Raw genomic sequence first — 25891 nt, forward strand, 5'->3', positions numbered from 1 at the left:
CTAGGCCAGGATCAAAGTCTTTCAAAATTGGGCCGCACTTTTTCTCTTTTTAAACAGTGTCAGCTTTCATTTTCCATTTTAAATGACTATTTATAAGCTGTTTAGAGTAAGAAACCCTCACACACACACACACACACACACACACTCAGACACGTGCAAACACATGTCTTATTTCTGGTTTATACTACATGCTGTAAATGCTGTAGAGGCAATGGATGCTTTCAGAACCCATGTCAGAAAAGAGAGACCCGATTTTTTCCCTCACACCTGTCTTCCTAGAATTATTTTTCAATTAGCAATAATCGCGCCTCGGATAAACCTCATTGGCTACGATACCGCCACTGCTCAAAGCTTCCTAGAATTATTTTTAATATTATTCCTTTCATATCCTCATGCTTCCATGCATTTCTCAGCTTCATTCACTTCCCTCGTATCCCTTTTGTACCCCTGTGACGTCCCCTGTGAAGGCCCCACTTTGATCACACCACACGGCTCTCGCCAGGGCTTTCCTGCAGCTCAAAAGGTGGGTTCCTTCATCTTTTCAGACTCCAGGACTTCCCTCAGGGTTCAGCCCCCCACCCTTAGCTTTAGTGCAGCATTCAGTGCAATGAGAGGTAGTGTACAGCCCACCAGATCAGAGGTGAGCTCTGGACCTGCTCCCTAAAAGTCACATGACCTTGGATAAAGTATCTAACTTCTATGTGCCTCATAGTCTTCACTATGGGGCATGTTAGGTTTAAATGAGTTAACACATGTGAAGTGCTTAGAATAGACCTGGCACAATTTTTTTTTTTTTTTAAGATTTTATTTTTCATTTTTGTGTAGTCTCTACCCACAACGTGAGGCTCGAACTCATGCCCCTGAGATCAAGAGTCATATGCTCTACTGTCTGAGCCAGCCAGGTGTCCCAGACCTGGCACAATTAAACGTTAACTAATATCACTATCATTTGATAATTTCTCTCTCTCTCTCTTCTTTTTCTTCCCAAAATATATCATCCTAGAGCCTCAATCCCAGATTCTTATTTCTTAATTCTGGATGGGTCCTGGAATGGTTCCCCAAGCATGCTTACTGTCTTCCCAGGGTTCTGGCAGGAGGAGCAGAGCTGTCTCTGTAGCTGGAGGGCTTTAGCACAGCACCTGGACAGTTCATTCATCAGGTACTTGCTGAATGCCTACAGTGTGCTAAGTACTGTTCTGGATACTTGAGAGACCAAGGTGAAAAAACTGACAAAACCTTTGCCTTAGCTCATCTTCTGGTGGGAAAGATGGGCACTAAATAAAAAACCAGGAAATACATATAACATGGTGCCAGATAATGGGGCAGTGGAAGGGGGGGTTGTTGTGTAGAGGTTAAAGGGGTTTGGCATTATATTAAAGGGGTTCTGTATTAAAAAGGGTGATTGGAGAAGGCCATGTCCCTGAGAAGGTGATATTTGAACTGAGACCTGTATCAAATGAGTGTGCAAGCCATACACACATTTGGGGGAAGACCATTCCAGACAGGGAAGGGCAAGTGCAAGGCCCCAAGGTGGCACTGAGTTTGGTGTATTCACGGAGCAGCAGCAAGATCATTGTGCCTGCAGAGGAGTGATGGAGTGGCTCAGGAGATGGACTCAGAGACAGGAGGAGCCTTCCTGGTAGGCCAGCCACAGGACAGACTTGGGATTTTGTTGTGGGATGAGAAGCCGTGGAGGATTCTGAGCAGGAGTCCGTTTTTAAAAGACCACAGTGTGAAGTAGGGAGAGTAGGCTCTGAGAGGTGTGAGATTGTGAGATGGTATGGGTGCAAGCCGTAAGGCTACTGCATGAATCCAGGCCCAGAGTACACGAGAGACCGTGGCTAGTACCAGGGTGGTGGCGGTGGAGAGAATGTGGTGAGAACTGCTCCGATTCCAGATCTGTTCTGAAGGTAGAACTGGCTGATGGGTTAAATGTGGAGTGCGGAAGGAAGAGAGGAATCTAGGGTAATTGCTTTTGGCCCAAGCATGTTAATGAGTGGTGGTTCCTTTTCCTGAGATGGGAAGCAGTGGGTTTGGGGGAGGGGAGTGGGATTTAAGAGTGTTGTTGCAGCTTAAGATGCTTAATACACTTGCAAGCCGTGATCAAGGGAGAGGACCAGCATGGATATAAATTTGGTTACCATTAGCTAATTAGAATATGGTATTAGAGGGAATCCTATTTTTCAATTGAGAGATTAGGAAGCCTTTCCAAAAGAGAAGGCATTTGAGCAAAACTTTGAAGAAGGAGTATGATTTCTAAAGGCAGGAAAAGGGGGAAATAGAAGATATTTTTCATTCAAGTCTCAGAGCCTTTTTCCCTGGTCCCTGGTTGAATTTGTTTAAGAAGCTGCTGACCTGGTTGATAATCTCTTTTCATTGGTATAGCCACTTAGGTTCTCTGTTGAAAAGGAAACCAGAGCAGATTACATACTGACTGATAAACCACATTCTGCTATTCCTCATTGTTCACAAATTGAAAATGTAAGGTGAACCATAGAGGTGCAGAATGCTAAATGTGTTTTGCTTCACTCTGTGTGTCTGCTGTGCATTGGGATGTGTTGATTTTGGTGTGGAAGCTTTCCCCATGCCATCATCTTCACTAAAGATTGAACATTTGGGGGGAGTTTTTACTTCTACTGATACTGACCTTATGCACTTGACTTGAGCTGTTAATTTATAACTTAGTCAAGTTAAAACCGCAGCTACAACCATGAGGAATTGGGACCCGCTTGCTGTCTTACCACTCATATCCCTCACTTGGGCATAATGTCTGTCTTGACTCTTCTTGCTTTGTGTGAAAAAAATGAGTCATGTTTTGCCACTCTCCTCTTTAGGTGGAATTTTATTTGGAGTGGAATATCGCTTATCTTTTTATTTTCATGATCACTGTAATCTTGTGGTTATTTTGGTCTTCTAAAGAGAGAAAAATTACTAGATATTTGTTACAATGGGATAAAGATTGTGCCTAGAAAAAACTCAGTTTATTAAATGGTCTAAGATACTTTTAGAACTGATATATAAAATTCATAATAGTCAGGTGTACTATTACTTTAATCTTCAGCTGTCTACTGTAGTCTGTCTTAGTGCTGCGTGTAGATAGGATTATGCAGTTTCAGCCTTTATATAATACTTTTAGCTATTTTTCTATTTAGAAAAAAAAGTGTTGCATTAAAGAAAAGTAGTCACAGTATTTCTCTCTGAAGGGGTAAAGGCTTCTAGTCTTCTAACAGTAGACTTTGTAAAAAATTTTAGGTTTGGGTTTTTGTCTTAAATTAGTGAGACCACTGCTACTTTAAACATGTTTTTAAATGATAACCTTGGTTTTTATAAATTACACAAGAATGCCTGTTGATGTAGGTATATTGGTTTTAAACAACTCCATAATTTAGGATTCTAGTATTTTTTATATATACAAGGCATTCTGGGTAAGAAGAAAATGATCTCAAACATTGCCTGGATCTGACATAAACTGCAGGTAGCTTTATCTGGAAAAACACTTAAATACAGAAAAATACAGGTAATGTAATAAATACCCAAATACAGAATAACTAAATGTTAATTTGTTACACTTGTTTTAAGTCTTTCTTTAAGAAGTACACTTTGCGAAGAATTTGAAGACATGTCTGCCCAATTTTGCTCCTCTCTTTTCTTTACTCTCCAGAGGAGTTTAGTGTGAACTGCTTCCGCAGTTATATGACTTCATGTACTATTATGGCCAAGTGTCCCTTAGCATGCTTTTGAGACCCATCTCCTGTCGAAATACAGGTCGGGTTAATTCCTTTCAGTTGTTGTATAGTATTCCTTTGTAAGAATGGAGCATATTTACTAACAAGAGTTCTTTGTGTAGTCTGAATAATAATTGCTTATCTGTCAACATAAGCTACAAAGAGCTTTCAGTTTCCTAAGCTGTTGTTTCCAGCTGTGTGTCTTTTTCGGTAGCCTTCCTGAGTTTGACCTTAGGCCTTTCACGGTGCTTTTATCTATTGAACTCTTACACTACAGTAGAGTGCCTTGTGGTCTAGCTTTCCCACCCATGGAGTTGGACTGACTTTTATTTCTTTCTGCTCCAAGGCAGAAAGAACCAGCAGCCTGAAAGTTTGGTGGAGTCTGTTTCAATCAGGCTGGCTGCTGGTGTGCCTGTGGTGGCGTCATCAATGAGTATTCTTGGTGTTGATTTCTCCCGCTCTAATAATGGGTAGGATGCGTCTGTCTCCTGAGGATATTCTGTTCACTTTATTAATTTAGAGGTTACTTTATGAATTGAGAACACTTTGCATTCTAAGGTTTCTTCAGGAAAGGGATGTGTCTATGCAGGGTTCTTTATGTGTGGTTATTTCAAAATAAGAGCTACACAATTAGGCTTTCTGTTGAAATATTGGAATCCAATGTCTGCCATTAAAAACACATTGGTTGCAAAGCTTTATTTTTTTTCTAAAGCATTGATTTAATATGTGAGCTAACAATTCAATCAAGAAAATAGATTTAAAAAAAAAAAAACTTCTCCCAGTGTCCTTACTCTTGAATTCATAGTTATTTAAGAGCTCACCCTCTTTGAGTATCTGTTACTGTATCTTTTTTTCATTTTTTTAGAGGGGGGCGACTTTAAACAAAATTATCATAGAATAATAATGATGAAAGTATTATTGACTCAAGTGAACATTTTTTTTTTTTTAAAGATTTTATTTATTTATCTGAGACAGAGAGAATGAGAGAGACAGAGAGCACATGAGAGGGGGGAGGGTCAGAGGGAGAAGCAGGCTCCCCACCGAGCAGGGAGCCCGACGCGGGACTCGATCCTGGGACTCCAGGATCATGACCTGAGCCGAAGGCAGTCGCTTAACCAACTGAGCCACCCAGGCGCCCTCAAGTGAACATTTTTAATACGTTCATCCTGTATATGGACAGCATGAATTTATCATGACTTCAGATCCCAGTTATGGAGTAGGCATCTGTTTATAGGAACCGTGCCAGGATCAGAATTGAGTTGCCTTTAAGGAAGTCTGGCATTCATTTACTCTGTACACACTTATTGAGCCCCTTTACTGCTTGGGTTGACTCAGGGCCTCCAGTGATGAACAGGACGGGCACAGCTTCCTCTTCCACGCAACTTTACTCTAGGTGGGAAGCAGTCAGGAGAGCAACGTTTGAGCTGTCAGGTGACAGAAGTCCTGCACTGAAGGTAGAAAGGGTGATAGTGCTGGGGGGGGGGCGGGCAGCAGCAGTCTTGGGCCTTCATTCACCCAGAGCCTCATTGTGCACACAGGGGAGGCATGCATGAAGAGTAAAACTATTGCTTAAAATAGTTAGGATCATGGTGTGGCCATTCATTCATTCATTCATTCACTCAGAAAATGTACTGAGTATTTTGCTTTGTGTGTGGAAATATGCTAGATGATGGTGATCAGTAGTGAACAAGAGGGACAGAAATGTCTCTCTTTCATGGAGTTTCGATTTTGGAAGGGGAAGACTTACATAAACAAGGAAAAAAAATGTGACGATTGGTGCATTGCAGATGGTTAGGGAAAGCAGGAGGCAGTAGGATACTCTAATGGAAATAGACTGCCAAAGGATAAATTTTAAAGACATCTGTAAGATATCCAGCAGACTTTACTTCATAGTGTCCATTTCTCCCCATTCCTATATACTTTTCCTGTGCTTGGAGTCTATTGTATTGAAACCTCAAGCATGATTTTATTGTCTTAACAAAATCCATCATCAGTCCTAGGGTGCTGGAGACAGATTATTACCTTCCCAGAAGGTTATTTTTTCAGAGCTGAAGTGAAATATGGTAAGTTGTTTTTTGGAAGTGTTGAAGAAAGGAGAGATACTGTACCTAAATTGTGTTTGCAAAAATATAAAGTAATACAGCTCTTTTTATGCAGAGTGAAAAAAGCTGTTGTGGAGCCAATAACTTTAAGTTTATATCTGGAAAGCTGAGACCTGATAGATTATATGTCAATTTGGTATATAAGTTATTTGGTAACACATATAGTTTGAGTTTCAAAGTATTGTAGCTACATTAGGAACATACTACAAAGGAAGGATGTGTATTGCTAACACCAGAATTTCATGAACTCCAGAGGTGCCTGGGTGGCTCAGTCGTTAAGCGTCTGCCTTCGGCTCAGATCATGATCCCAGGGTCCTGGGATCGAGTCCCACATCGGGCTCCCTGCTCGGCGGGAAGCCTGCTTCTCCCTCTCCCACTGCCCCTGCTTGTGTTCCCTCTCTCGCTGCCGTCTCTCTCTGTCAAATAAATAAAATCTTAAAAAAAAAAAAAAAAGAATTTCATTAACTCCAGAAAAAGGAAGGAAAGCAATTTCTTTGCCAAGCATCTTTCTTCATGTATACCTGTGTGTGTACTTCATTTATGTGTACACATATAAAATATATAAATATTTCAAAATTAATATTTAGTATCAGAAATGTTGGGGTGCTTCCAAAACTTAATTAATACAAAGTCCAAATACTTTTTTCTCCTCCTTTTTTGAAAAAAAACCAAAGCTCTGTTTTTTAAAGTAGTTTCAGGTTCACAGCAAAACTGAGCAGAAGGTACAGAGTTCCCATATACCCCTGGTTCCACATGTGCACGGCCTTCCCCCACTATCAGCATCCAGTGCCAGAGGGGTACATCTGTTAAAACTGGTAAACCTACGTAGATACATCATTATCACCCAAAGTCCGTAGTCTACATTAGGGTCCAGCCTTGGTGTTGTACATCCTGTGGGTTTTGACAAATACATATAATGACATGCATCCACCATTGTGGTATCATACAGAATAGTTTCACTGCCCTGACAATCCCCTGTACTCCACCTATTCAGTCCTTTTTCTCCTCCCAATTCCTGGCAACCACTGATCTTTTTTAGTTTCCATAGTGTTGCCTATTCTAGAATGTTATATAATTGAAATCATACGGGATATAGCCTTTTCAGATTGGCTTCTTTCACTTAGTGTTATGCATTTAAGATTCCTTCACGTCTGAATTATGGCATGATAGCTCATTTTAGCACAGAATAATATTCCATTGTCTGGATGGACAACAATTTATCCATTTACTTACTGAAGGACATCTTCGTTGCTTCCAAGTTTTGATGATTATGAATAAAGCTGCTATGAACACTGATGTGCAGGTTTTTGTGTGCACATGAGTTTTTGACTCCTCTTAGTGAATACCAAGGCTTTCGATTGCTGGATTATATGGCAGGAGTATGTGTAGTTTTTTTTTTTTTTAAGAAACAGCCAAACTGTTCCAAAGTGGCTGTGCCCTTTTGTATTCCCACCAGGAAGGAGTGAGGGCTCCTGCTGCCCCCTATCCTGGCCAGTATTTGATGATGTCAGTGCTGTAAATTTTGGCCCTTTTGGTGTGTGTTGGTATCTCACTGTTTCATTGTTTTAATTTGCAGTTTCCTTTTTTTTTTTTTTTTTTTAGATTTTATTTATTTGATAGAGAGAGACACAGTGGGAGAGGGAACACAAGCAGGGGGAGTGGGAGAGGGAGAAGCAGGCTTCCCGCTGAGCAGGGAGCCCAAAGCCGGGCTCAATCCCAGGACCCTAGGATCACGACCTGAGTGGAAGGCAGACACTTAACAACTGAGCCACCCAGGCGCCCCTAATTTGCAGTTTCCTAATGACATATGTTGAACATCTTTTCATTTGTATATTTTTCCATTTGTTTATCTTATTTTCCATCTATGTATCTTCTTTGGTGAGGTATCTGTTCAGATCTTCTGCCCATTTTTTTGTGGTGTTCATTTTCTTACCGAGTTTTAAGAGTTCTTTGTATATTTGGATGACAGTCCTTTATCAGATAGGTCTTCTGCAAATATTTCCTCCCAGTCTGTGGCCTGCTTGTCTTCTCATTCTCCTGACAGTGCCCATTGCAAAGCAGATGTTTTTCATTTTAATAAGTCCAGTTTGTCAATTATTTCTTTCATGGATGGTTGGTACCTTTGGTGTTGTCTCTGAAAAGTCACCACCAAACCCAAGGCCATCTAGATTTTCTTCTGTGTTATCTTCTAGGAGTCTTATAGTTTCTTGTGGTGTGTGTGTGTATTTATATTCATTCCGGTTAAATTGAATTGCTGAGTAAAAATGAAATGATACAGTTACCCCTTAAAAAAATTCTGTCCTGTTGTTTACAGATGGGGTGATAAGATGTGCTTGAGGTCACACAGATAAACAAGGCCAAGATGGACTTTTGAGTTCACTTGGCAGTTTTCCCTCTTACCTTTTACAGTCACTGGGACTTGAGCGCTTAACTTACTCTTTTGTAAAAATGGTATTTGCATTTCCTGAAAGGAAGACTGTTGTTGGTCTTTTTCTCTCTGGGTCTCTGAATGAACGAATGAATGATTACAGAAAAGAGGTACAGTACTTGCACTGTGCATGGATTGGTAAAATGTTTGAAGATTTAATGGAATACTTTTTTCTACAAAGCACTCTTGTGTTTCCTTCGTGATAAGTTTATCCAGCCATTTTTGATGACATTTTCAGTACTTGGAACCTGACCTCTTACCGTTGAGAAGTTTGCTGGATTGTGACCTTCTTTCCTTGGCCTTTAAACCAGCACTTTATAATTCCAAGGCTCCATGTTTGTAAGACTAAAAAATTAACCGTTCCTCCTTTCACATTTAGTGCAATGCATACTTCTGCTGGCTTTGTAGTCTCTGTATTCTTTGCTTTCTAAGACAGGTGAGTTCCAGATCTTACTGTTTGAAAATACACACTTCAGAATGACAGTAAGTCACGCCTTGGTGGAGAAAATAGTTTATACTGTGCTTAGCTTTATCTAAATTCCATTTAGAGTATGTCAAGGAAGTCAATACCCAAGTTAGTCATTGCTATTCGTGAGCATCTACAAACTCAAGAATTTTCACAGATGACTATGCATAATATAGGGCATAAAGAATATTACTCAAAAAAAAAAAGAATATTACTTAAATTGTTAAGAAGAAAAATTAAAATGTTAAAGATTATTCCTAATTTCTCCCAAGTTCATATTGCTTCATTTTTTTGGCCTTCATTTCACATTTTAGATCCTTAGTTCCTAGTTTTATATAAACATTATCTGAAATAAAGAATAGAAAATTGGAAAGAAAAATTATTAAAAGTATGTGCTGTGGTTCTAGAGGTACCAAATCATTTTTTCATTTCTTGGAGGAAAAAAGTCTAACTTTTGAAGGAGATTTCATTTGTAAAATTGACTCTTTACTTACTAAGCATGTTTAAATTCATTGGTGATAAATATGCATGTTGGTATAGTAAAATCCCATTTTTTACATAATGCTTTAATGGAAATGGCAGTTTTATGAAATGAAAGTGACTAGTAAACATCTGAATGATGCTCATAAGCCCTTATATCATTTTTATTGAGGTTTTTGTATATTCTAATTCATTAATACAGGGAAAAAGGAGGGCACTAACATGGTTTATTTCCTATAATTACTCATATCGAGTATAATTTATTTTCAATAAAATTCTTAGAGTACACTGCCCAGGGTGGGGAGAAGAGGGCTGGCCTGTTTTTACAAAATGTCTAGATTTTTACTCATGAGACTTTGCTGTTTTAACAATGTTGTTCACTTGCGTGTATTTTCAGTATAGTTCCCTCTAGATTTTTACAAATAAAAACCCTATGTAAGTGCAAGAAATCCCAAACACTTAAAGGCCCAGGATTGAGTGTTGAAGGAGAAATCTGGATTATTTATTTATCCTACTTAATACTACAAATATTGTTTGTCTTTTAATAAATTAGACTACCTTTTATGTGATTTATAATGTGAAACATTATTTATATTACTGTGTAATAAATTAACTGGGGGGAATTTCCAAAAACCACTTAGTGTTTACAGTTAAATTTGGTTTATTTTTGTGGAATACCTAGAAGAAAAGGTCAGTGTAAGGGATAAACAAATACTTAAATTTTGGTGCGCCCCTACCCCCAACTTCTTGAGGTAGGGCAAGGAGGAAGAGACACTACAAACTGAGTTGGAAACAAGTAAATATTCTTAATTTCATCACAGTGAAATCTTGCCAACAACCCTATTTTCTGCTCAGTATACTTCAGACCACCATAGGAAAATCTGTAATTTTTTTGGATGTAATTGTGGGCCATTACGAATTCTTGGCATTGTCATCTGAAGATGCTTCCATGTTCTTGAGACAGAATTTTGTTGAAACTAACAACTTTAAGTTTATATCTGGAAAACATTAAGGCCTGATAGTTTCATAAATCACCATCAGATTGTCAGTACCCTCCCTCCCAGCCCCGCCCCCGGGGTTTATATTTGAAAGCTCATTCCTTTTCAGGTGTCTCTTTGTGTAGACACACAGCTTGTCTGTTTTCTTCTCCTTTGCCCCAGCATTGTGAGCTATTTGAGCTGGAGCTATGCTTATGTGAGTTCTTGTGATTGGCAGTTCTTCTGTAAAGGCCAGGAATGTGGACATGCGTGGTGTGTATGTCATTTGTTCATGCATGAGTGTGTGTGTGCGTGTTTAATTGCTGTCTTTGACTCCAGAAAATCAGAGTTGTGTTTAGCTGTTCTTTTTTCGTTTTACCACTGCTGAAGTGATCTCCACTCTTAAGCAAGCAGAGAGTCTTTAGGGGGGATAAGTCAGATTGTATGCTTTGTGGAGAGTGGAAAAGGGTAGAGGCGCAGAGAGCTGCTGCCTCCATAATCCCCTAAACACGTCTCAGCACCAGGGATACTGTTTCTCCCTTGATGCCCAAAACTTGATATAAGGAGGGAGAGTTGTCAGCATGGGGCTCTTCCTCATTGTAGCTGAAAGTCTTCTTAGGCCACAGAGTACCTGCCCTCTTGGGTAAGCTTTTGGTTCTCAGTAAGGAGATGACTTTGAGTGTAGTGAGAGGGTTGTTTGTGATGGGCGTCAGTAGGTGAGATGCACTGCCGAAGATGCTTTTACCCGTGTCTGGCCACAACTGCACCTACAAAATGCCTGAGCCTCCAGAGGGCCAAAGGCAGGGCTTTTTAGAAAGATAATCCAATGGAAACATTCTCTTTAGGCATGTCATTCTTGAAGGTGCCATTGCCCATGGAATGAGAATAAATTCTAGTGTAAGTAACTTAAAACCGTCCTTGACCCAGTAGTACAGTTGATTCTGCTATAATGCAACGTATGCATTCCTAAAAATCGCCATACCACATAAAGTAGCAGGATAAACGCTGTAGGACTTACAAGAGGGAAATGAGGTTAAGTCCACAATGTTCAAAAACTTTGTTGGTCATATACACAAACACAGACAGGAGCCTAATCATGGTTTTACACACATTAAATCGGTAGGAAATACGGTATTGTATTTCAGTAAACATGGCACTTCACCTTGAAGAAGACGTGAAGTTTGCCTGTGGAGGTGGCATCGGGATAGTTGTAGTTTGTGAGTCACTGTCCAGTGGAGGAAGGAGGGCAGATGGTGACTGTGGGTGTGGGTGGTTGTGGCTGCCAACCCACAGGTGAGCTGAGGTAGCTGATAGGGGTGGTGGTGTGTGTAGGGGGTGTATTTTGTGTATTTCTAGGCAGCTTGGTTCAGCTGGATGCACTTTTGATGCACTTTTCTGTGTTCATCTAGCATTTCTTGTAGACAAAATCATGCATAAGCAAATGTGAAATTTGTTTTATGCTCAGATTGTCCCCCTAATATGCACATCAATCACAGTGGAACAAATTCACGATTTCAAACTAAGCTTTATGGCAGAACTGGCTATAGTTTATTTGATTTTGGAACTGAGTCCCTTTACCTTTCTTCCTTTCCATCATTATTGATTTCTTAATTTATATTTAAGTTAAGCCCATATCAAATTGATTTTTTATACCCTGAGTGCTTCTGAAGGAGAGAAAGTAGCCTGAGATTTTAATTTTGCTAGTGCTTATCCACCTGGTAGTTTCCTCCTTGGCGAATATCTTTGCCTGCCTGCCTGTCTGTCTGTCTGTTGTCTATCGTCCATCTAGATACACACACACTGAGACCTTTACTAGATGCTTGGAGGTACAGAATGTATTCTGTATTCTGGAGATACAGAAACTGGTAAGGTATCGTCCTTATCTTAAGGAGCTTAGAGTCTCATTGAAAATTTTTCAAGGCACAGATTTGAATGTCTTTTTTGGGTTTCCTTAGGGAATGGATGAACCAACATTATTTATTTCTTGGTTTGTGAACATAGGAGCACACAGACCTTCCCACCCCGCCTCCTACTTCTTTATAAATGTAGAGATAGGAGTAAAGAGCTTGTGTGGAGGACACTCAAAGATACCATTGATTTACATGGTGAAAAGATGTCAATTTGAAAAGAGGTTGAAAAGGACTTAGGAGGTCTTGTAGTCAACCCTCCCACTGACTCCTTAATAAACCTAGTGGTCAGGTATCCACGGTAGAGCAGTAAATGGAAAAAAAGCAAGTTTCAGAGTAACGTGACTAGTATGATCCCTCTTGTTGTCCCCCTCCCGGTACATGTGTGTACGTGCTGTTTGTGTAAGCACAGATGATGTGAGAAGATCTCCCGTAGTAGTCACCTCAGGGGACAAGGGAAAGCTTATTAACTTCCTCTTTATACATCTCTTATTGTTTGGCTTGTTTTAAGAAGCATGTTTTACTTTTTTAATTAAAAAATCTAATAAAGTAGAAAATGAATAAATAATAATAATAAAAAATACCCTCCGGGCCCTGAGCTTTGTTTTCATCTTCTCAGTAGCCTGCATAGTTATAAAACTGAACATGACGTTCCAGGTGTGGGCTGCCTAGCAGGACTCCGACCTTGCTGTAGTTAACGCTGTATTGGGGGGGGGGGTTTCTGTGTTTATAGACCATTAACACCTTAAAGTCTTTTTTACACCTGCTACCCTTGGCACACTCTGCCCTTGGTAATTGTGGGACCCAAGTTTAATCCTTCAGATTCTGTTAGAGGTCATCTTATTGTGGAAATCGGTATTTAACATAGGTTAAGAACTGGTCTTGGATTGGATTCAGGCTGCCTGGTTCAGATCCTAACTACCTACCACTAACTAGCATGAACACTTAGACAAGAAACGCATATTCCTGAGCCTCCGTTGTCGTCGTCGTCGTCTTTTTTTTTTGTGGGCAGCAAAGCAAAATTTATTGAGCGATAGTCTAAAGCTCCAGGAGAGGGAGGACCTGAGAGGGTTGCCCGAGCCTCGGTTTTCTTATCGGTAAAACGACAATAACCATAAAGTTGTGAGGTTTCAAGGAGAGCCTGGATGTTAGAACGCTTACCTAGATTGCCTGGTAGTGTGATGAGAACGTGGTGAATTTCAGATGCTGCTGTTAGTGTGTTAACGTCCGTTCCTTTCTCCCATCCGTGATAGTGAGCTAGTTTTGGATCTTGAATCTTCCCTTAACTATATACCATATCCCTCCCGACCCCAGAACATAAATCAGTCAGTCTTCTAAACTTTCCTCACAAGGTCTCCAATCAGTCTCTGCCTCATTCCACAGGTCCCTTCACCGATGTCGTCACCACCAACCTAAAGCTTGGCAACCCAACAGACCGAAATGTGTGTTTTAAAGTGAAGACCACAGCACCACGTAGATACTGCGTGAGGCCCAACAGTGGGATCATCGATGCAGGGGCCTCGATTAATGTATCTGGTAAGTCCGGAGACTGGAGGCCAACGGGGGGGCTAAAAAGTCTCCCTAAAGCCAGTAGGATTTCTTAAAGTTTGCATTTGGTATAGCAAAATAAGACAATAGACTTCTCCCTGAACCCGCCACCCTCTGATTGAAAAGCTTAGTGGGTCCCACTCACCTATTGGTTTTCCATAATTAAAGCCTCTTTGGTTTAATGCTTACAGTCTTCTGTGCCTTAATAGTTACAGCAAAAGTAAAGTGGTAACTTTAGACTTTACTTCAGAATGAGTTTGGTTTTCACTCCCTTGAAATTAAATCTGCCCTTTGGCAATAAATAAAAAAGGGCTAAACAAACTTAATTTTACTTTGTGGGAGAATGCTAAATGGAGTTATTTTCTTATTTAAGCTAAATGGTTTCTGACATTAGGCTTGTGTCATTCCCAATGATTGGTAACTGCACTTTACTGATCGTGAAAAGCTCAGGGAGGTGAGGACTGAGGAGACTGGACTATATCCAAGGGCGAAAGTTTTGTGCGTGTCTCATGGGTTTTTCCCTTACGGTCTGAGAATGCATATATTTTCCAAAGTCCAGCTTTTGAAAAGACGCTGGTAGAGTGCCCAGATTGAGAATTGGATTTTAGAATTAAGGAGATGTAAGTGATGGGTTTGAGTTTAAATGTCTTTTAGAAATGGAATAAACTTTCAGCTCATTAGAACTTCTGGATCCAAGATGCCTTTTGTATTTGTGGAGGAGCTGTGGGGGAGTGTGTGTTTATCCTGTAAAAATCAGGAGACTTTGTGTCACAGAGGGTTCTGCATCATTAGAAGCTACTACTCATTGAGATGGGTACTTGACTGGCTTTTTCCATGACAGATTTTGATTGTGATGCATTTGGCTATTCATTTGACACCTAAAAGAAAATGATTCACCTCTTTGGAAAGATATAAGGTGTTTCATTATCTGATCATTTCTGTAAACTCTTATTCCCCACATCCATTGGTTTCTCTCATTATGGTGCTCCCACACCAGCTATCCCCCTGTGTGCTTCTCTCTGAGGCTGCAAGACCTGATCTGGACACTTGAATTGGGTTGTTATTCAGGAAGTCAGAAGGGTAAGAGCCAGATTTTATTGAGGGTCTCCTTTGTGCTGGGCCAGCACACACATTATCTCATATAATTTCTGTTATTTGGCCTGTGAGGAATGCATCATTACCTGCCTTGTACTAAGAAGGAGACTGGTGGCTGTAGGCTCACGAACCTAGCAAGTGACACAGCCAAGATGTGGATCACTGTGTCTGGCTCCGAAGCCCAGACTAAAGTGCAGCGTGCTAGGGAAGGGAAAGGGTCTGAGCTGTTGGCATTTCTGTACCCCTTGGATCCATATGGTTTCAGTTTTTCTGCTGAAATCTTTATCCCCTTTTATTGACTTTGGTTTTCCTCTTGATTTCTTTGCCCATATCAAATTTGAGCAAGGTTGTCAGTAGATGAGAATTACAAATTTTCAGGGTAAATAAGGGGGCAGCAACATAGTTTCGGAATAAAATAGTCTCAACAGGCAGCTGTACAGTGTAGGTGTGCTTTCCAGTATGAAATATAAATGTGTGTATGTCTCTTTCAGAAAGACTCATCCCTCCCCCAATCATAGGAATGGTTGTTTTGTTTTTTGTTTTTAAGATTTTATTTATTCATTTCTTAGAGCACGGGAACTGGGAGGGGAGGCGGGGAGAGAGAATCTGAAGCAGACTCCGTGTTGAGCATGGAGCCTGATGTGGGGCTCGATCTCATGACCCTGAGATCATGACCTGAGCTGAAACCAAGACTCAGATGCTTAACAGACGGAGCCACTCAAGTGCCCCTATTTTTATTTTTTTAAATTAAAAAAAATTTTTTTGGAATGTTTTTTAAGGTAATAACCCTGGGCATTTGTTTTGATTTATAATTCCCTGCTTAAGGAAGACTGAAGATTTTGTGGTTGTGGCCTTTCTTTTGCAGATAAGAACGGAAGGTGCAGAGAATGGGTGTGATTATCTAGGGCCACATGGGTGACTAGTGGCAGAGCTGGTACTTGAAACCAGCTTTGCTCCTGACTCGGTGGCTCTTCTGTGATACGAAGCTGCCTCAACAGTGTTAGGGGGTGGCCCCACTTACAAATGAATATAAAATTTTACATAAAGTACCATGGTTCTCAAAATGTAATGTACTTGGGGGAAAGTAATTGAATAATAAAGTGCCCGTGTGTCTACAGGCCTGACTCCTAGATGAAACAAGATTATGTTTGCACATGAGAAGGGCTCCCTTGTTATTATTTGGTGTGTATTTTTCGCACTGCTTGAGGTGCACCTGGGTGAAGCCAGGTGTCGCTGCATTTCTGGGACAGCATCTTCAGTTGGCAGAGGATGCTGGCACCCATCTGCTGCCGTTTTCTGTGCTGAGGGACCAGTGTATAATGTGTTAGACATTCGTATCTCAAGGTAAAAAGCACTGAGCTTTTTAAGGTCCTCTTAAAATGCAGCTATGTGATGACATCTTGGTGAGTACGTAGAGTTTCTAGGTTCCTTTGGGAGAGAAGATACCCTCAGGACATGAAGGATACCAGCAGAAGGCAGTGCAGATTGTCCACAGGCCAGGTGTATACATGGCCACGTTTGGTGTTAACCCACTCTCCTCCGAGATCACTAGATTTGAGGTCTGGGAACCTGAGCAGAAAGCTTAGTTGTGCTGTTTAACCTGTTGGCCGATCTTTGTCCAATCTATTAACGTGTCTAGGTTCTAGTTTTCTCATTTGTAAAATGGAAGGAACAGTATCTGCCTCACAGAGTACTTTCCAGTGCTGTGTTAACTGAACACATGGCGCAAGAGTGGGATTGTGTTATCTTCCCCACTAGCTTTGATAAAAACTGTTTTTGTCGAACGTGGATTATACATACTTGAATTGCCTTTTTAGAAATAAATTAATTCCATTTTTTTATTTGACTTTTTCTGATTTTAAGGAGTGTGTATGTTTTCTTTCTATGATATGCATTTGTTTTCTGGTGAATTTTCAAATATAATCTATAAAAAGGTGGCCATCAAATCAACTTAAAATGCTACCAGCATTGCCCGGTCTACCACACAGAGTGTCGGCCTACCCGCAAATGACATGCCTAGTACGTTATTTCTCTCCCATTTCTGAAAACCCTTGGGATGTGCTAGCTATTGGGGGGGCTATAAATCATTCTTTGAGAGAGGGGGGCAGGGAGGGAAAGAAAGAGAAGGAGGAGGAGGAGATCCACCCACATAGCTGGCCAGAGGGACTGAGGTTCTGAAGGCACACAGATCAGGGTTGTATGGGGGGCACGAGGGGAGACTTTGTAGCTGTTAGGGACCTTTCTGACACACCCTGTGAAACTCTTCTTAGCTTTTAGGTAGGCTTGATATAGTCAAGGGAGCTTAAATTGTGTGTCAAAAGTCCAGACTCTGACCTACCATGTTACTTTCTCCAGAAGGTGGCAAATTACTTATTGAGTCCTTAAAAAATAACAGCTCTGTTTTAAAAACTTAGGTGGTAAAGTAATGGTTGGAAACAGGCATAACCTAGACTTTTTGTGTCTGTAGGTGAAAATATGTGGATTTCCCAAAGGGATGGTTTGAGGTCTGGTCACCTGGGTCTAGAATGGGAGTCCTTTTCTTTGTCCTTTATGTAGGTGCTCATTTCATCTCATCTCATTCTTCCAGTAGCCCCTTCTGTGGTTTGTGTCTGTTGGATGAGGCAGTGTAGTAGGTGAGGGGGTGCAGAGTGCTTTCTGTTTGCATTAATTGGCCCAGAATGCCATGGTTTTGGCCCTTGCTCCTTGATACACACCATCTACTAGAGATGGTTTTGAATTATTCAAATCTGGACCTCAGCAAAATAGCTACACTTAAATGGAGATTGGAGAAGCGGAGATTGGATTTTCCCCCCCCTGAGATTTTAAATGCAAGGAAAATAGAACTTTTTGAATTAATGAATTGTTTGAAGCAGTGGGGGGTCTCCCCATTTGTTCTAGCTTTACAAAATTAAATCGATTTTCTGAACTGTCTGGTGGGAAAATATTTTTAAGGTAGATAATTTCTGAAAATGTCTTTGTGGTAAGCTGTTAGTGGTTGTGGATTTTTTTTTTAATACTGCAGTTTAATAATGAGGGAGTTTTCCATTAATATTCCAAACCATGTTTGCCAGCGGATACAGCAGGTGAAGTGGTAAAATTATGGGCCCATCAAAAATACTTATGCTTCCTGTAATATGATATTAAGTTTAATATTTTTATAACCTTCACTGAATTCTAATTTCACTAAAGTAGCAAGCATGCTTCCATTTGCAGTTCAATTATGCACATTGGTTGCCTTTGTACCAAGCAAATTAGAAATGCAAAATATCTATATGTGGGGGGGGGCATTGGAAAGAGTCATTAAAGATACCAATATTTGGGTACAGATACACTTTACTAAGTGAACCCTGGGAATTGAAAATGGATTAAAGACAAACAAACACAAATCTACTAGTGTCTGAATCAGTATTTTAAATTAAAATTCAAAGAATTAAGGAGCAGTGTTCACTTCTGACACACAATCCTTTCCAGCACTCCTTTCAATCACATGTTAAAGCATAAAGTTCTTCCAGTAAAATCCTGAGGACAGAGAATTCATATCAGCAGCTCTTCTTGGATGGAAACATTGGTCAATTAATGTAATTGGGTAGTATTGCAATTGATAATTAATCCTTTTAAGATTTTGCTGACTCAGTTTAATGGAGCTGCTTGCCTGCCCTGGACCAGTCAACCTTGAGCTATAGCTTTTAGGTGATTAGCACCAGCGTATAAGTGCACTGCCCTTAGAGAAAGAAGCCAGGCATTCATCTGTCAAGTGCTGATAGCAGAAGCTAAATTTGGGGGGTTTGGGCATCTTAACAGCAACATTCTTCTTTGATCATTTGCTTTGGAAGCCTCTGATAAGCAAAACCTTTTTATAAATGGTTTTCATGAACCAAGTTTATTCTTCTCAGATAAGAGCGACTCACATTCATACCTAAAAGATGTCTTTAATCTTTTTCACCAGATAGATGAGAGATTCTGGTTTTTTACAAAAGGAAATTAATAAAAATTCAGCCTAATTATGCTTCTTAAAGATTTTTTAAAATTTTACTGTGATATTCAAGTTTCTTAAGAAGAATCCCATGTTTCACTTTGTAGGAGTATGACACAGTTTTTTTAATTTCTTTACATTTTCTTTTCTTTTTCTTTTTTTATAAAGATTTTATTTATTTGGGGCACCTGTGTGGCTCAGTCGGTTAAGTGGCTGCCTTCCGCTTGCGTCATGATCCCAGGGTCCTGTGATAAGAGCCCTGGGTCTGGCTTCCTGCTCAGTGGTGAGTCTGCTTCTCTCTCTCTCAAATAAATAAATCTTTTTTTTTTTTTTAAGATTTTATTTACTTGAGAGTGAGAGCTCGCAAGCGAGAGAGCAGAGGGAGAGGGAGAAGCAGACTCCCCCACTGAGCAGGAAGCCCCACCTGGGCTTCGATCTCAGGACTCTGGGATCATGACCTGAGCCAAAGGCAGATGCTTAACCAACTGAGACACCCAGGTGCCCCTGTTCTTTACATTTTCAAAGATCATGATCAAGATGACTTACCAGGTACACTGAACACCTCACTTAGTGGACAGTAACTTCAGCTTTCGGCGGAGTCACTGAGGAGCAGAAATTAAGCTCAACTTTGGAGCAACCAAAAGTTATGTTCTTTTCACTCATTATAGTTTCTTGCATATTTATTTATTTATTTTTAAAGATTTCATTTATTTATTTGACAGAGAGAGAGAGAAAGGGCACAGAGGGAGAGGGAGAGGGAGAAGCAGACTCCCAGCTGAGCCGGGAGCCTGACATGGGGCTCGATCCCAGGACCCTGAGATAATGACCTAAGCTGTAGGCAGACCCTTAACCGACTGAGCCACCCAGGCGCCCCAGTGTCTTGCATATTTAAACACTTGAGCTCTTCATCTTGACTCTCTTGTTTACTCTTGCTTTATTTTTAAAATTTTTAGGTTTTTTTTTAAAGATTTTATTTATTTTTGAGAGAAAGCACGTGATCACATGTGGGGGGAGGGGCAGAGGGGAAGAGGCTACCCGCTGAGCAGGGAGCCCAGGGCTCAACTTGATCCCAGGACCCAGGGATCATGAAATGAGCTGAAAGCATACGCTTAACCAGGTGCCCTATTTTTAAAAAAATTTTTAAACATTTTATTTTTAAGTAATCTCTATACCCAAAATGGGGCTTGAACTTACAACCTGAGATAAAGAGTCACACACTCCACTGAGTGAGTCAGCCAAGTGCCCCTTCTTTTACTTTAGACTGTTAACCTTGTCCTGGCGTCCAGCCCATTACAGGCCAGAATGAAGTGAAAGGGCTTTGGGAGGTAGCCACAGTGAAGGACTGGACAGGAATATCACAAAGGGTGAGTAGGGAGAGGGTTCAGAAATAACAGCAGGGGACTGGGATGACTTAAGCCTCAGGGCAGACAGTTCTCCGTATTCTAGTTGATCAGTCCCAAGAGCCATGGCTTGTAGGTCTTTCTAAGCTAGAATATAATGGGTGTTCATAATCCCAAGAGTTAATCAGAAAAAGGCTATATTGTATTCCATTATAAAGTATTATAGGAAACAGGAAAGTATGTTGGAGTTTTTTTAAAAAGATGTATGTTTGGGCGCCTGGGTGGCTCAGTTGGTTAAGCGACTGCCTTCGGCTCAGGTCATGATCCTGGAGTCCCTGGATCAAGTCCCGCATCGGGCTCCCTGCTCCGCAGGGAGTCTGCTTCTCCCTCTCCCACTCCCCCTGCTTGTGTTCCCTCTCTCGCTGTGTCTTTCTCTCTCAAATAAATAAATAAAATCTTTAAAAAAATAAATAAATAAAATAAAAAAAAATAAAAAGATGTATGTTTTTAAAAATGTTTATAAAAAAGAGTGAATGAGGCCTGTTCTTTGGTCAGTGCTGTGCATCTGGCACATCTCATCTTCCAGTGACACTGAGGTACATTTGTACTAGTCTCTGCACCAATAAGTCAACCAGACAATGAGAAGTTTGTTATCTACAATGGGCTGTACTGAATTGGAAAATTCTATAGAGAACACAAAGATAATTCAATGTTAACTTACTTATAAGTAGATAAAATTATTTGCCTGCTGGATTTGTCATTCCATCCATAGGACCCTGAATAGGCAGAGTCCCGGAAAGCAGTTATGTTTTCAACATTTTGAGAATCCTAAAGGAAGTAATAAATTTACTCATGATAAGGGTACACAGTCTACAATTCTGAGTTGCTTTGCTTTTGGCTAGAATTATTTCACCTCATTGTGGTAATACTGGTCTTTTAAGCTGCTCAGGCTCTGGCTTGTTTCTGATTAGCTTAAAAAAGTAGAGCAGGAACTACATTACTACACCATCAATGCAGTTTGGTAGAGAATAGCCTTTTGGTGGCACACAGGCGATCAAAAAGGAGAAAGAGGGGACAGTTGTGATGCGAAGATTGGAAACTGCTGTCTGAACCCACGGGTAGGAGAGAGTAGCTCCGGGAGGTAGGACAGAAGGTAAGCCAGATGTTTGCGAGTGAAAGAAGGCTTCCTCTCTTTGTGTTGCCCCAAGGCGATTTTTAGAGGGAGCATGATTCAGGAGTGCTTTGAATGTTGGAAGGGAAGAAGGTACACACCTGTCAACCAATTAAAAACTAGTATCCAGAATGTGAGCTATCAAAACATGAAGTCCTGGTCTCAGTCAAATGGGGTAGAAGGGCAAACATGTGGCAAGGAGCTTAGGCATCTCAGTGTCAACAGTGTCCACTAGTAGAATAAGGTCCCCAAAGAAGAATGAGGGTGTGAGAGAGCATTCTGGTAGGGGCCACAGTGTTAGGTGAAATACTGAATACGCGTTCTGCAGGTGTGGTTCCTGGGCTGGTAGAATCAGTATCCTGTTAGAAATACATGTTCTCGGGTGCCTGGGTGGCTCAGTTGGTTGAGCGACTGCCTTTGGCTCAGGTCATGATCCTGGAGTCCCAGGATCGAGTCCCGCATCGGGCTCCCTGCTTGGCAGGGAGTCTGTGTCCCTCTGACCCTCCTCCCTCTCATGCTCTCTGTCTCTCATTCTCTCTCTCTCAAATAAATAAATAAAATCTTAAAAAAAAAAAAAAAAAGAAATACATGTTCTCAGCCCCACCCCAGATGTGTTTGAATCAGAAACTCTGGAGGTGGGTGGGGTCCCACCACCTGTGTTTTAATAAGAACTCCAGGTGATTCTGATGCATGCTGAACCCTGAGACTCCCCTGTTACCAAGTCAGATTGGTGGGTTAAGTTGTGGAAGGTTGGTGTATTGAGATGTGAGTAGGGCAGGAAGACCAAAAGAGACGTGCCAGGTAGGACCGACATGATAAGAAGAGACTTTGGTAATGACAGAACACCCTGTGAGTGGGAGTGTGGCCAACAGATGTGTGTACCTGTTATGGGTCCGTACTGGGAAAGCTGAGGAGACTGGGAAGAGTTGCACTGATTGTCTTTTACTTGGGAATAGGGTTTTTTTTGTAGGAGGGTTTTGGTCTGAGGAATATGGTAACAGTGAATAGGGTGTGTCGGGAAGATTAAATTGACGGGTTATAGGAGCTGTGCAGGGTGATTTGATGGGGAGAGACACTGGGAGGAAGGGAGAAGAGCTCCTAGTTGGAGAAATCTAGATGTCAGTGGGGGCCTGAGCTGTGATTGTGGCCATGTAAAACGAGGAGAGAGACATCTCGAAGGTGAGATTCTGAGATTAAAAAAAATAATGAAGCATGTGCCTTGCTGCTTGTGAGACTTTCATTCATTTGCTCTGTTCACATTATGATGCAGATAAAAGTGATGTGTAACTTTCGTGGGTTCTCGGAGGCTGTTGTGCTGCATTTAGTGAGGTCATCATTTCTCTGAGGGGTGTGTGTGTGTGTTTAGTAACACATATTCTGCATTTCTTCTCTTTTAAAGATTTTTATTTATTTATTGAGAGAGATAGTGATAGAGAGCATGAGAGGGGGAGAAGCAGAGGGAGAAGCAGACTCCCCGCCGAGTAGGAAGCCCGATGTGGGACTCGATCCCGGGACTCCAGGATCATGACCTGAGCTGAAGGCAGTCGCTCAAACAACTGAGCCACCCAGGCGCCCCATTTCTTCTCTTTTGAAGGAAGTCTGATCTTATTGACCCACTGTTTTATGACCCCTGGAGGCCCTTTCCTGACAGGACCCCACTTCTGCAGTCTGTGACACAGCAGACATTGTATCACAAAGCATTAATGTTGGTGAATGGTGAGCGGTCTCCTGGTAACCAGCTTCTTCTTAATGTAGTATCAGCAGATACATTTTAAAAGTAGGATAGATGGTTCGTTTAAGAGGGTTTTATCATCAGGGTCTCTGGTATTCAAGTGAAATAAATTAAGTTAATGGGAAGCTCTTTTATAGCCTGTCACGGAAAAAAGTACATCATCTCTGTCACAATTTGCATGTATGGAGCTGACAGAACAAACGATTAACAACACTTCTTCTGTCATGTTCTCATAAAGCTCCAGCTACTAGGGTTTAGCAAACTGAATTGGACATGAGATGATAGCAGCTGAGAAATACAAACTTTTCGACGTGAGTTGGGGGCAGTGTTAAGCAGGATGTGGATACTGAGGCACAGCGAGGGTTTCTGAAGGCTCTCAGGGTCTGGGTGGCCACTTGACTTCTTCATTCTTGCTTGCCGGTTGGGAGCCCCCGAGGAAAGGGGAGCTGATGGGGGGCAGACACCTTCTCCACTTGCCGCTGCAAGTGGAGGGAGAGTGGCTGCCGTGGGGGAAGGGCCGAGGCCACCTAATACCCTGAGCTTCCTGGAAGTTCACCAGCAGGCCATGATTTTCACTCCCAGTTTCACATTTTCAACTTGCCAGCTTCATGGTTGTTTATATTTCACAAGTCCCTGCTTCTGACTGTCTCCAGTGTTCTTGTAAGGTGATTTGATTGCTGCCGATACCCACTTCTTTGTGTTTTTACATTCTTTTTGAACTCAAAAGTCTAAGTGTAAGTGATAACTTTTAGCTGTTCTTCCTGATCTACACGGTGGCAGCTTGGTAGGTAGGAAGCTCTCTAGGCCTGGAGTTGTGCTCATGACCCCTGTGACATCCAGCGGTGCCCGTGGGTGTCAGCGCCCGTCTGCAGAGGTGGAGCAGGCAGCTGCTAGGTGCTTTGGTTAGAGGAGCACAGGGAACCCCAGACCCCTTTCTAAAGTGGTGGATACGCGTGCGTTCCTGCGTGCGTGCTTCTGTCCCTACCCAAGGCCTGGATGCATGCTGGAACTCATGGCTTGGTTTGTATGAAGTTGCTTTCTCTTTTATTTGTTTACCTATTTAAAGATTTTATTTTTAAGTAATCTCTATACCCAACATGGGGCTCAAACTTACAACCTGGAGATCAAGAGTTGCACGCTCCGTCCACCGACTGAGCCAGCCGGGCACTCCAGTCGCTTTCTCTTTTAAACTGCACTTTCTCTCAAGAGGCACTGCACAAAGCCACCGATGCCTTCACTCGAATTGTTTAACCGGGTCGTTTTCCTCCTAGAGGGGCATGTGAGGCAGCTTGTTTAGAATAACAGGGCTCTCAGCCTTTTGGTCTCAAGACCCCTTTACACTCCTCGAAATTGTAGACCCAAAGAGCCTTTTCATTTGGAGGTTATATTAATACTTATCATGCTGTAAGTTAAAGTGAGAAATTTAAAGAGTATTAATTCACTTAATAACATTAATAAGTCAATTACATGCTAACAGTGACTTTTTTTTTTTTTTTAAGATTTTATTTATTTATTTGACAGAGAGAGACACGGCGAGAGAGGGAACACAAGCAGGGGGAAAGGGGGCAGGAGAAGCAGGCTTCCCGCCAAGCAGGGAGCCCGATGTGGGGCTCGATCCCAGGACCCTGGGATCATGACCTGAGCCAAAGGCAGACGCTCAACGACTGAGCCACCCAGGCGCCCCTAACAGTGACATTTTTAATGAAAAATAACTTCAAAAATTCAGTGAGAAGACTGGCATTATTTGACATGTTTTGCAAATCTCTTTATTGTCTGGCTTAATAGAAGATAGGCTTGATTCTCTTTTTGTGCTTTTGCATTTATTTAGTCTGTTACAATGTGTTGTTTTGATGAATGTATATGAAGGGAAGCCATTTTTGCCACACATATGTGGTGGGGGAAAGGAAGAGTGTTTTCAGTATCCTTTTCAGATAATTGTGGACATTATATTTTGATACTACACCAAAACTTGGCAAGTGGCACTTTTCTTAAAGTTTAGTACAATGTGGAATCTTGAAACCATGACAGTATACTATTTGAACTTTGTTTCACTAAAATGCATTGGTCTCTTTTGCACTTTGAATGGGTTTTGGAATACTGTATGTTAGCTGAGTTATGCAGATCTTCCAAGTGTTGACATATTTCATGATGCAATATCAAAAAAATCACTGATCTCATCAGAAAAGTCTTCAAGTATTTGGGAAACTGGGCTCTTGATGTCAGATAGATGTTTCCCAAGAGTCTCCTTTTGGTAGAAAGCTTGGATTTTATCATTGGCAACAACTACTGTAAGTTGTTTTCCTTGAGGTGACAGGCCCAGTTGATTCATTTTTGAGCAGGTATCTGCCATATACCCGGATCTGCATAACCATCATTTTCCTGTCGATTGTTCTTTCTAGGAACTGGTGAGAAGGCTTCTAGTTCAGCTCACAATCTAAACATGATACAGCCGTTTTCCCAAGACAGCAGAGCACTTCATGTGTATGTGCATTTCCTCTTACAGAGTGTTAAGATGTGTTGTCAAGGGTTGAAGTTTAGTAAAATGAATCCTTTTTATTGCTTCCTCCAGGATATTATTAAGTGAAAACGGCCTTTTAAAAAAACCTGCAAGTGTGTGGCGATGCCTGACACGGAGACCCTGCCGTGTGGGAGCCTCTGCTGGCCTGTGCTGAGGTGTTGCTAGTTTTACTCTTGGCTTTGCACCAGCCATCACTGCAGAGCTCGGCACCGGCGGAGGGACAGGTGTCTTGGTGTTACTGTGCCCACGCTGTCGACTTTATGGATCACCTCCTGGGGTACCTGTGGGCTCCACGGATAGTGCTTTGAGAACCTGGGTGTGGAATCTGACTCTGGAAGCAAAGCCAGTGTGGAGTTCTGGCTCCGTCTTTTAATCTGTTGGCCATGGGGTCTGAATGAGACTGGTGAGACCGGCCTTCTCTGGTGGACT

General features: G+C 41.4%; 1 protein-coding gene and 1 pseudogene across 2 annotated transcripts in view; one reads left to right on the forward strand and one right to left on the reverse strand.

Annotated features, from left to right (window-relative positions):
* Positions 1-25891, forward strand: part of VAPB (VAMP associated protein B and C) — a 58868-nt gene that overhangs the window by 13800 nt on the left and 19177 nt on the right. For both annotated transcript variants that reach the window (XM_064573399.1, XM_045886005.3), the window contains exon 2: positions 13469-13621. In XM_064573399.1, the coding sequence (XP_064429469.1) occupies positions 13469-13621 (153 nt within the window). The remainder of the gene's footprint in view (positions 1-13468; positions 13622-25891) is intronic.
* LOC123852263 (U4 spliceosomal RNA) lies at positions 276-353 on the reverse strand (annotated as a pseudogene).

The sequence above is a fragment of the Mirounga angustirostris genome, unplaced genomic scaffold (genome assembly GCF_029215605.1).
Source record: "Mirounga angustirostris isolate CCGP_5_RB_7025 unplaced genomic scaffold, mMirAng1.0.hap1 SCAF_10, whole genome shotgun sequence".
NCBI lineage: Eukaryota > Metazoa > Chordata > Mammalia > Carnivora > Phocidae > Mirounga > Mirounga angustirostris.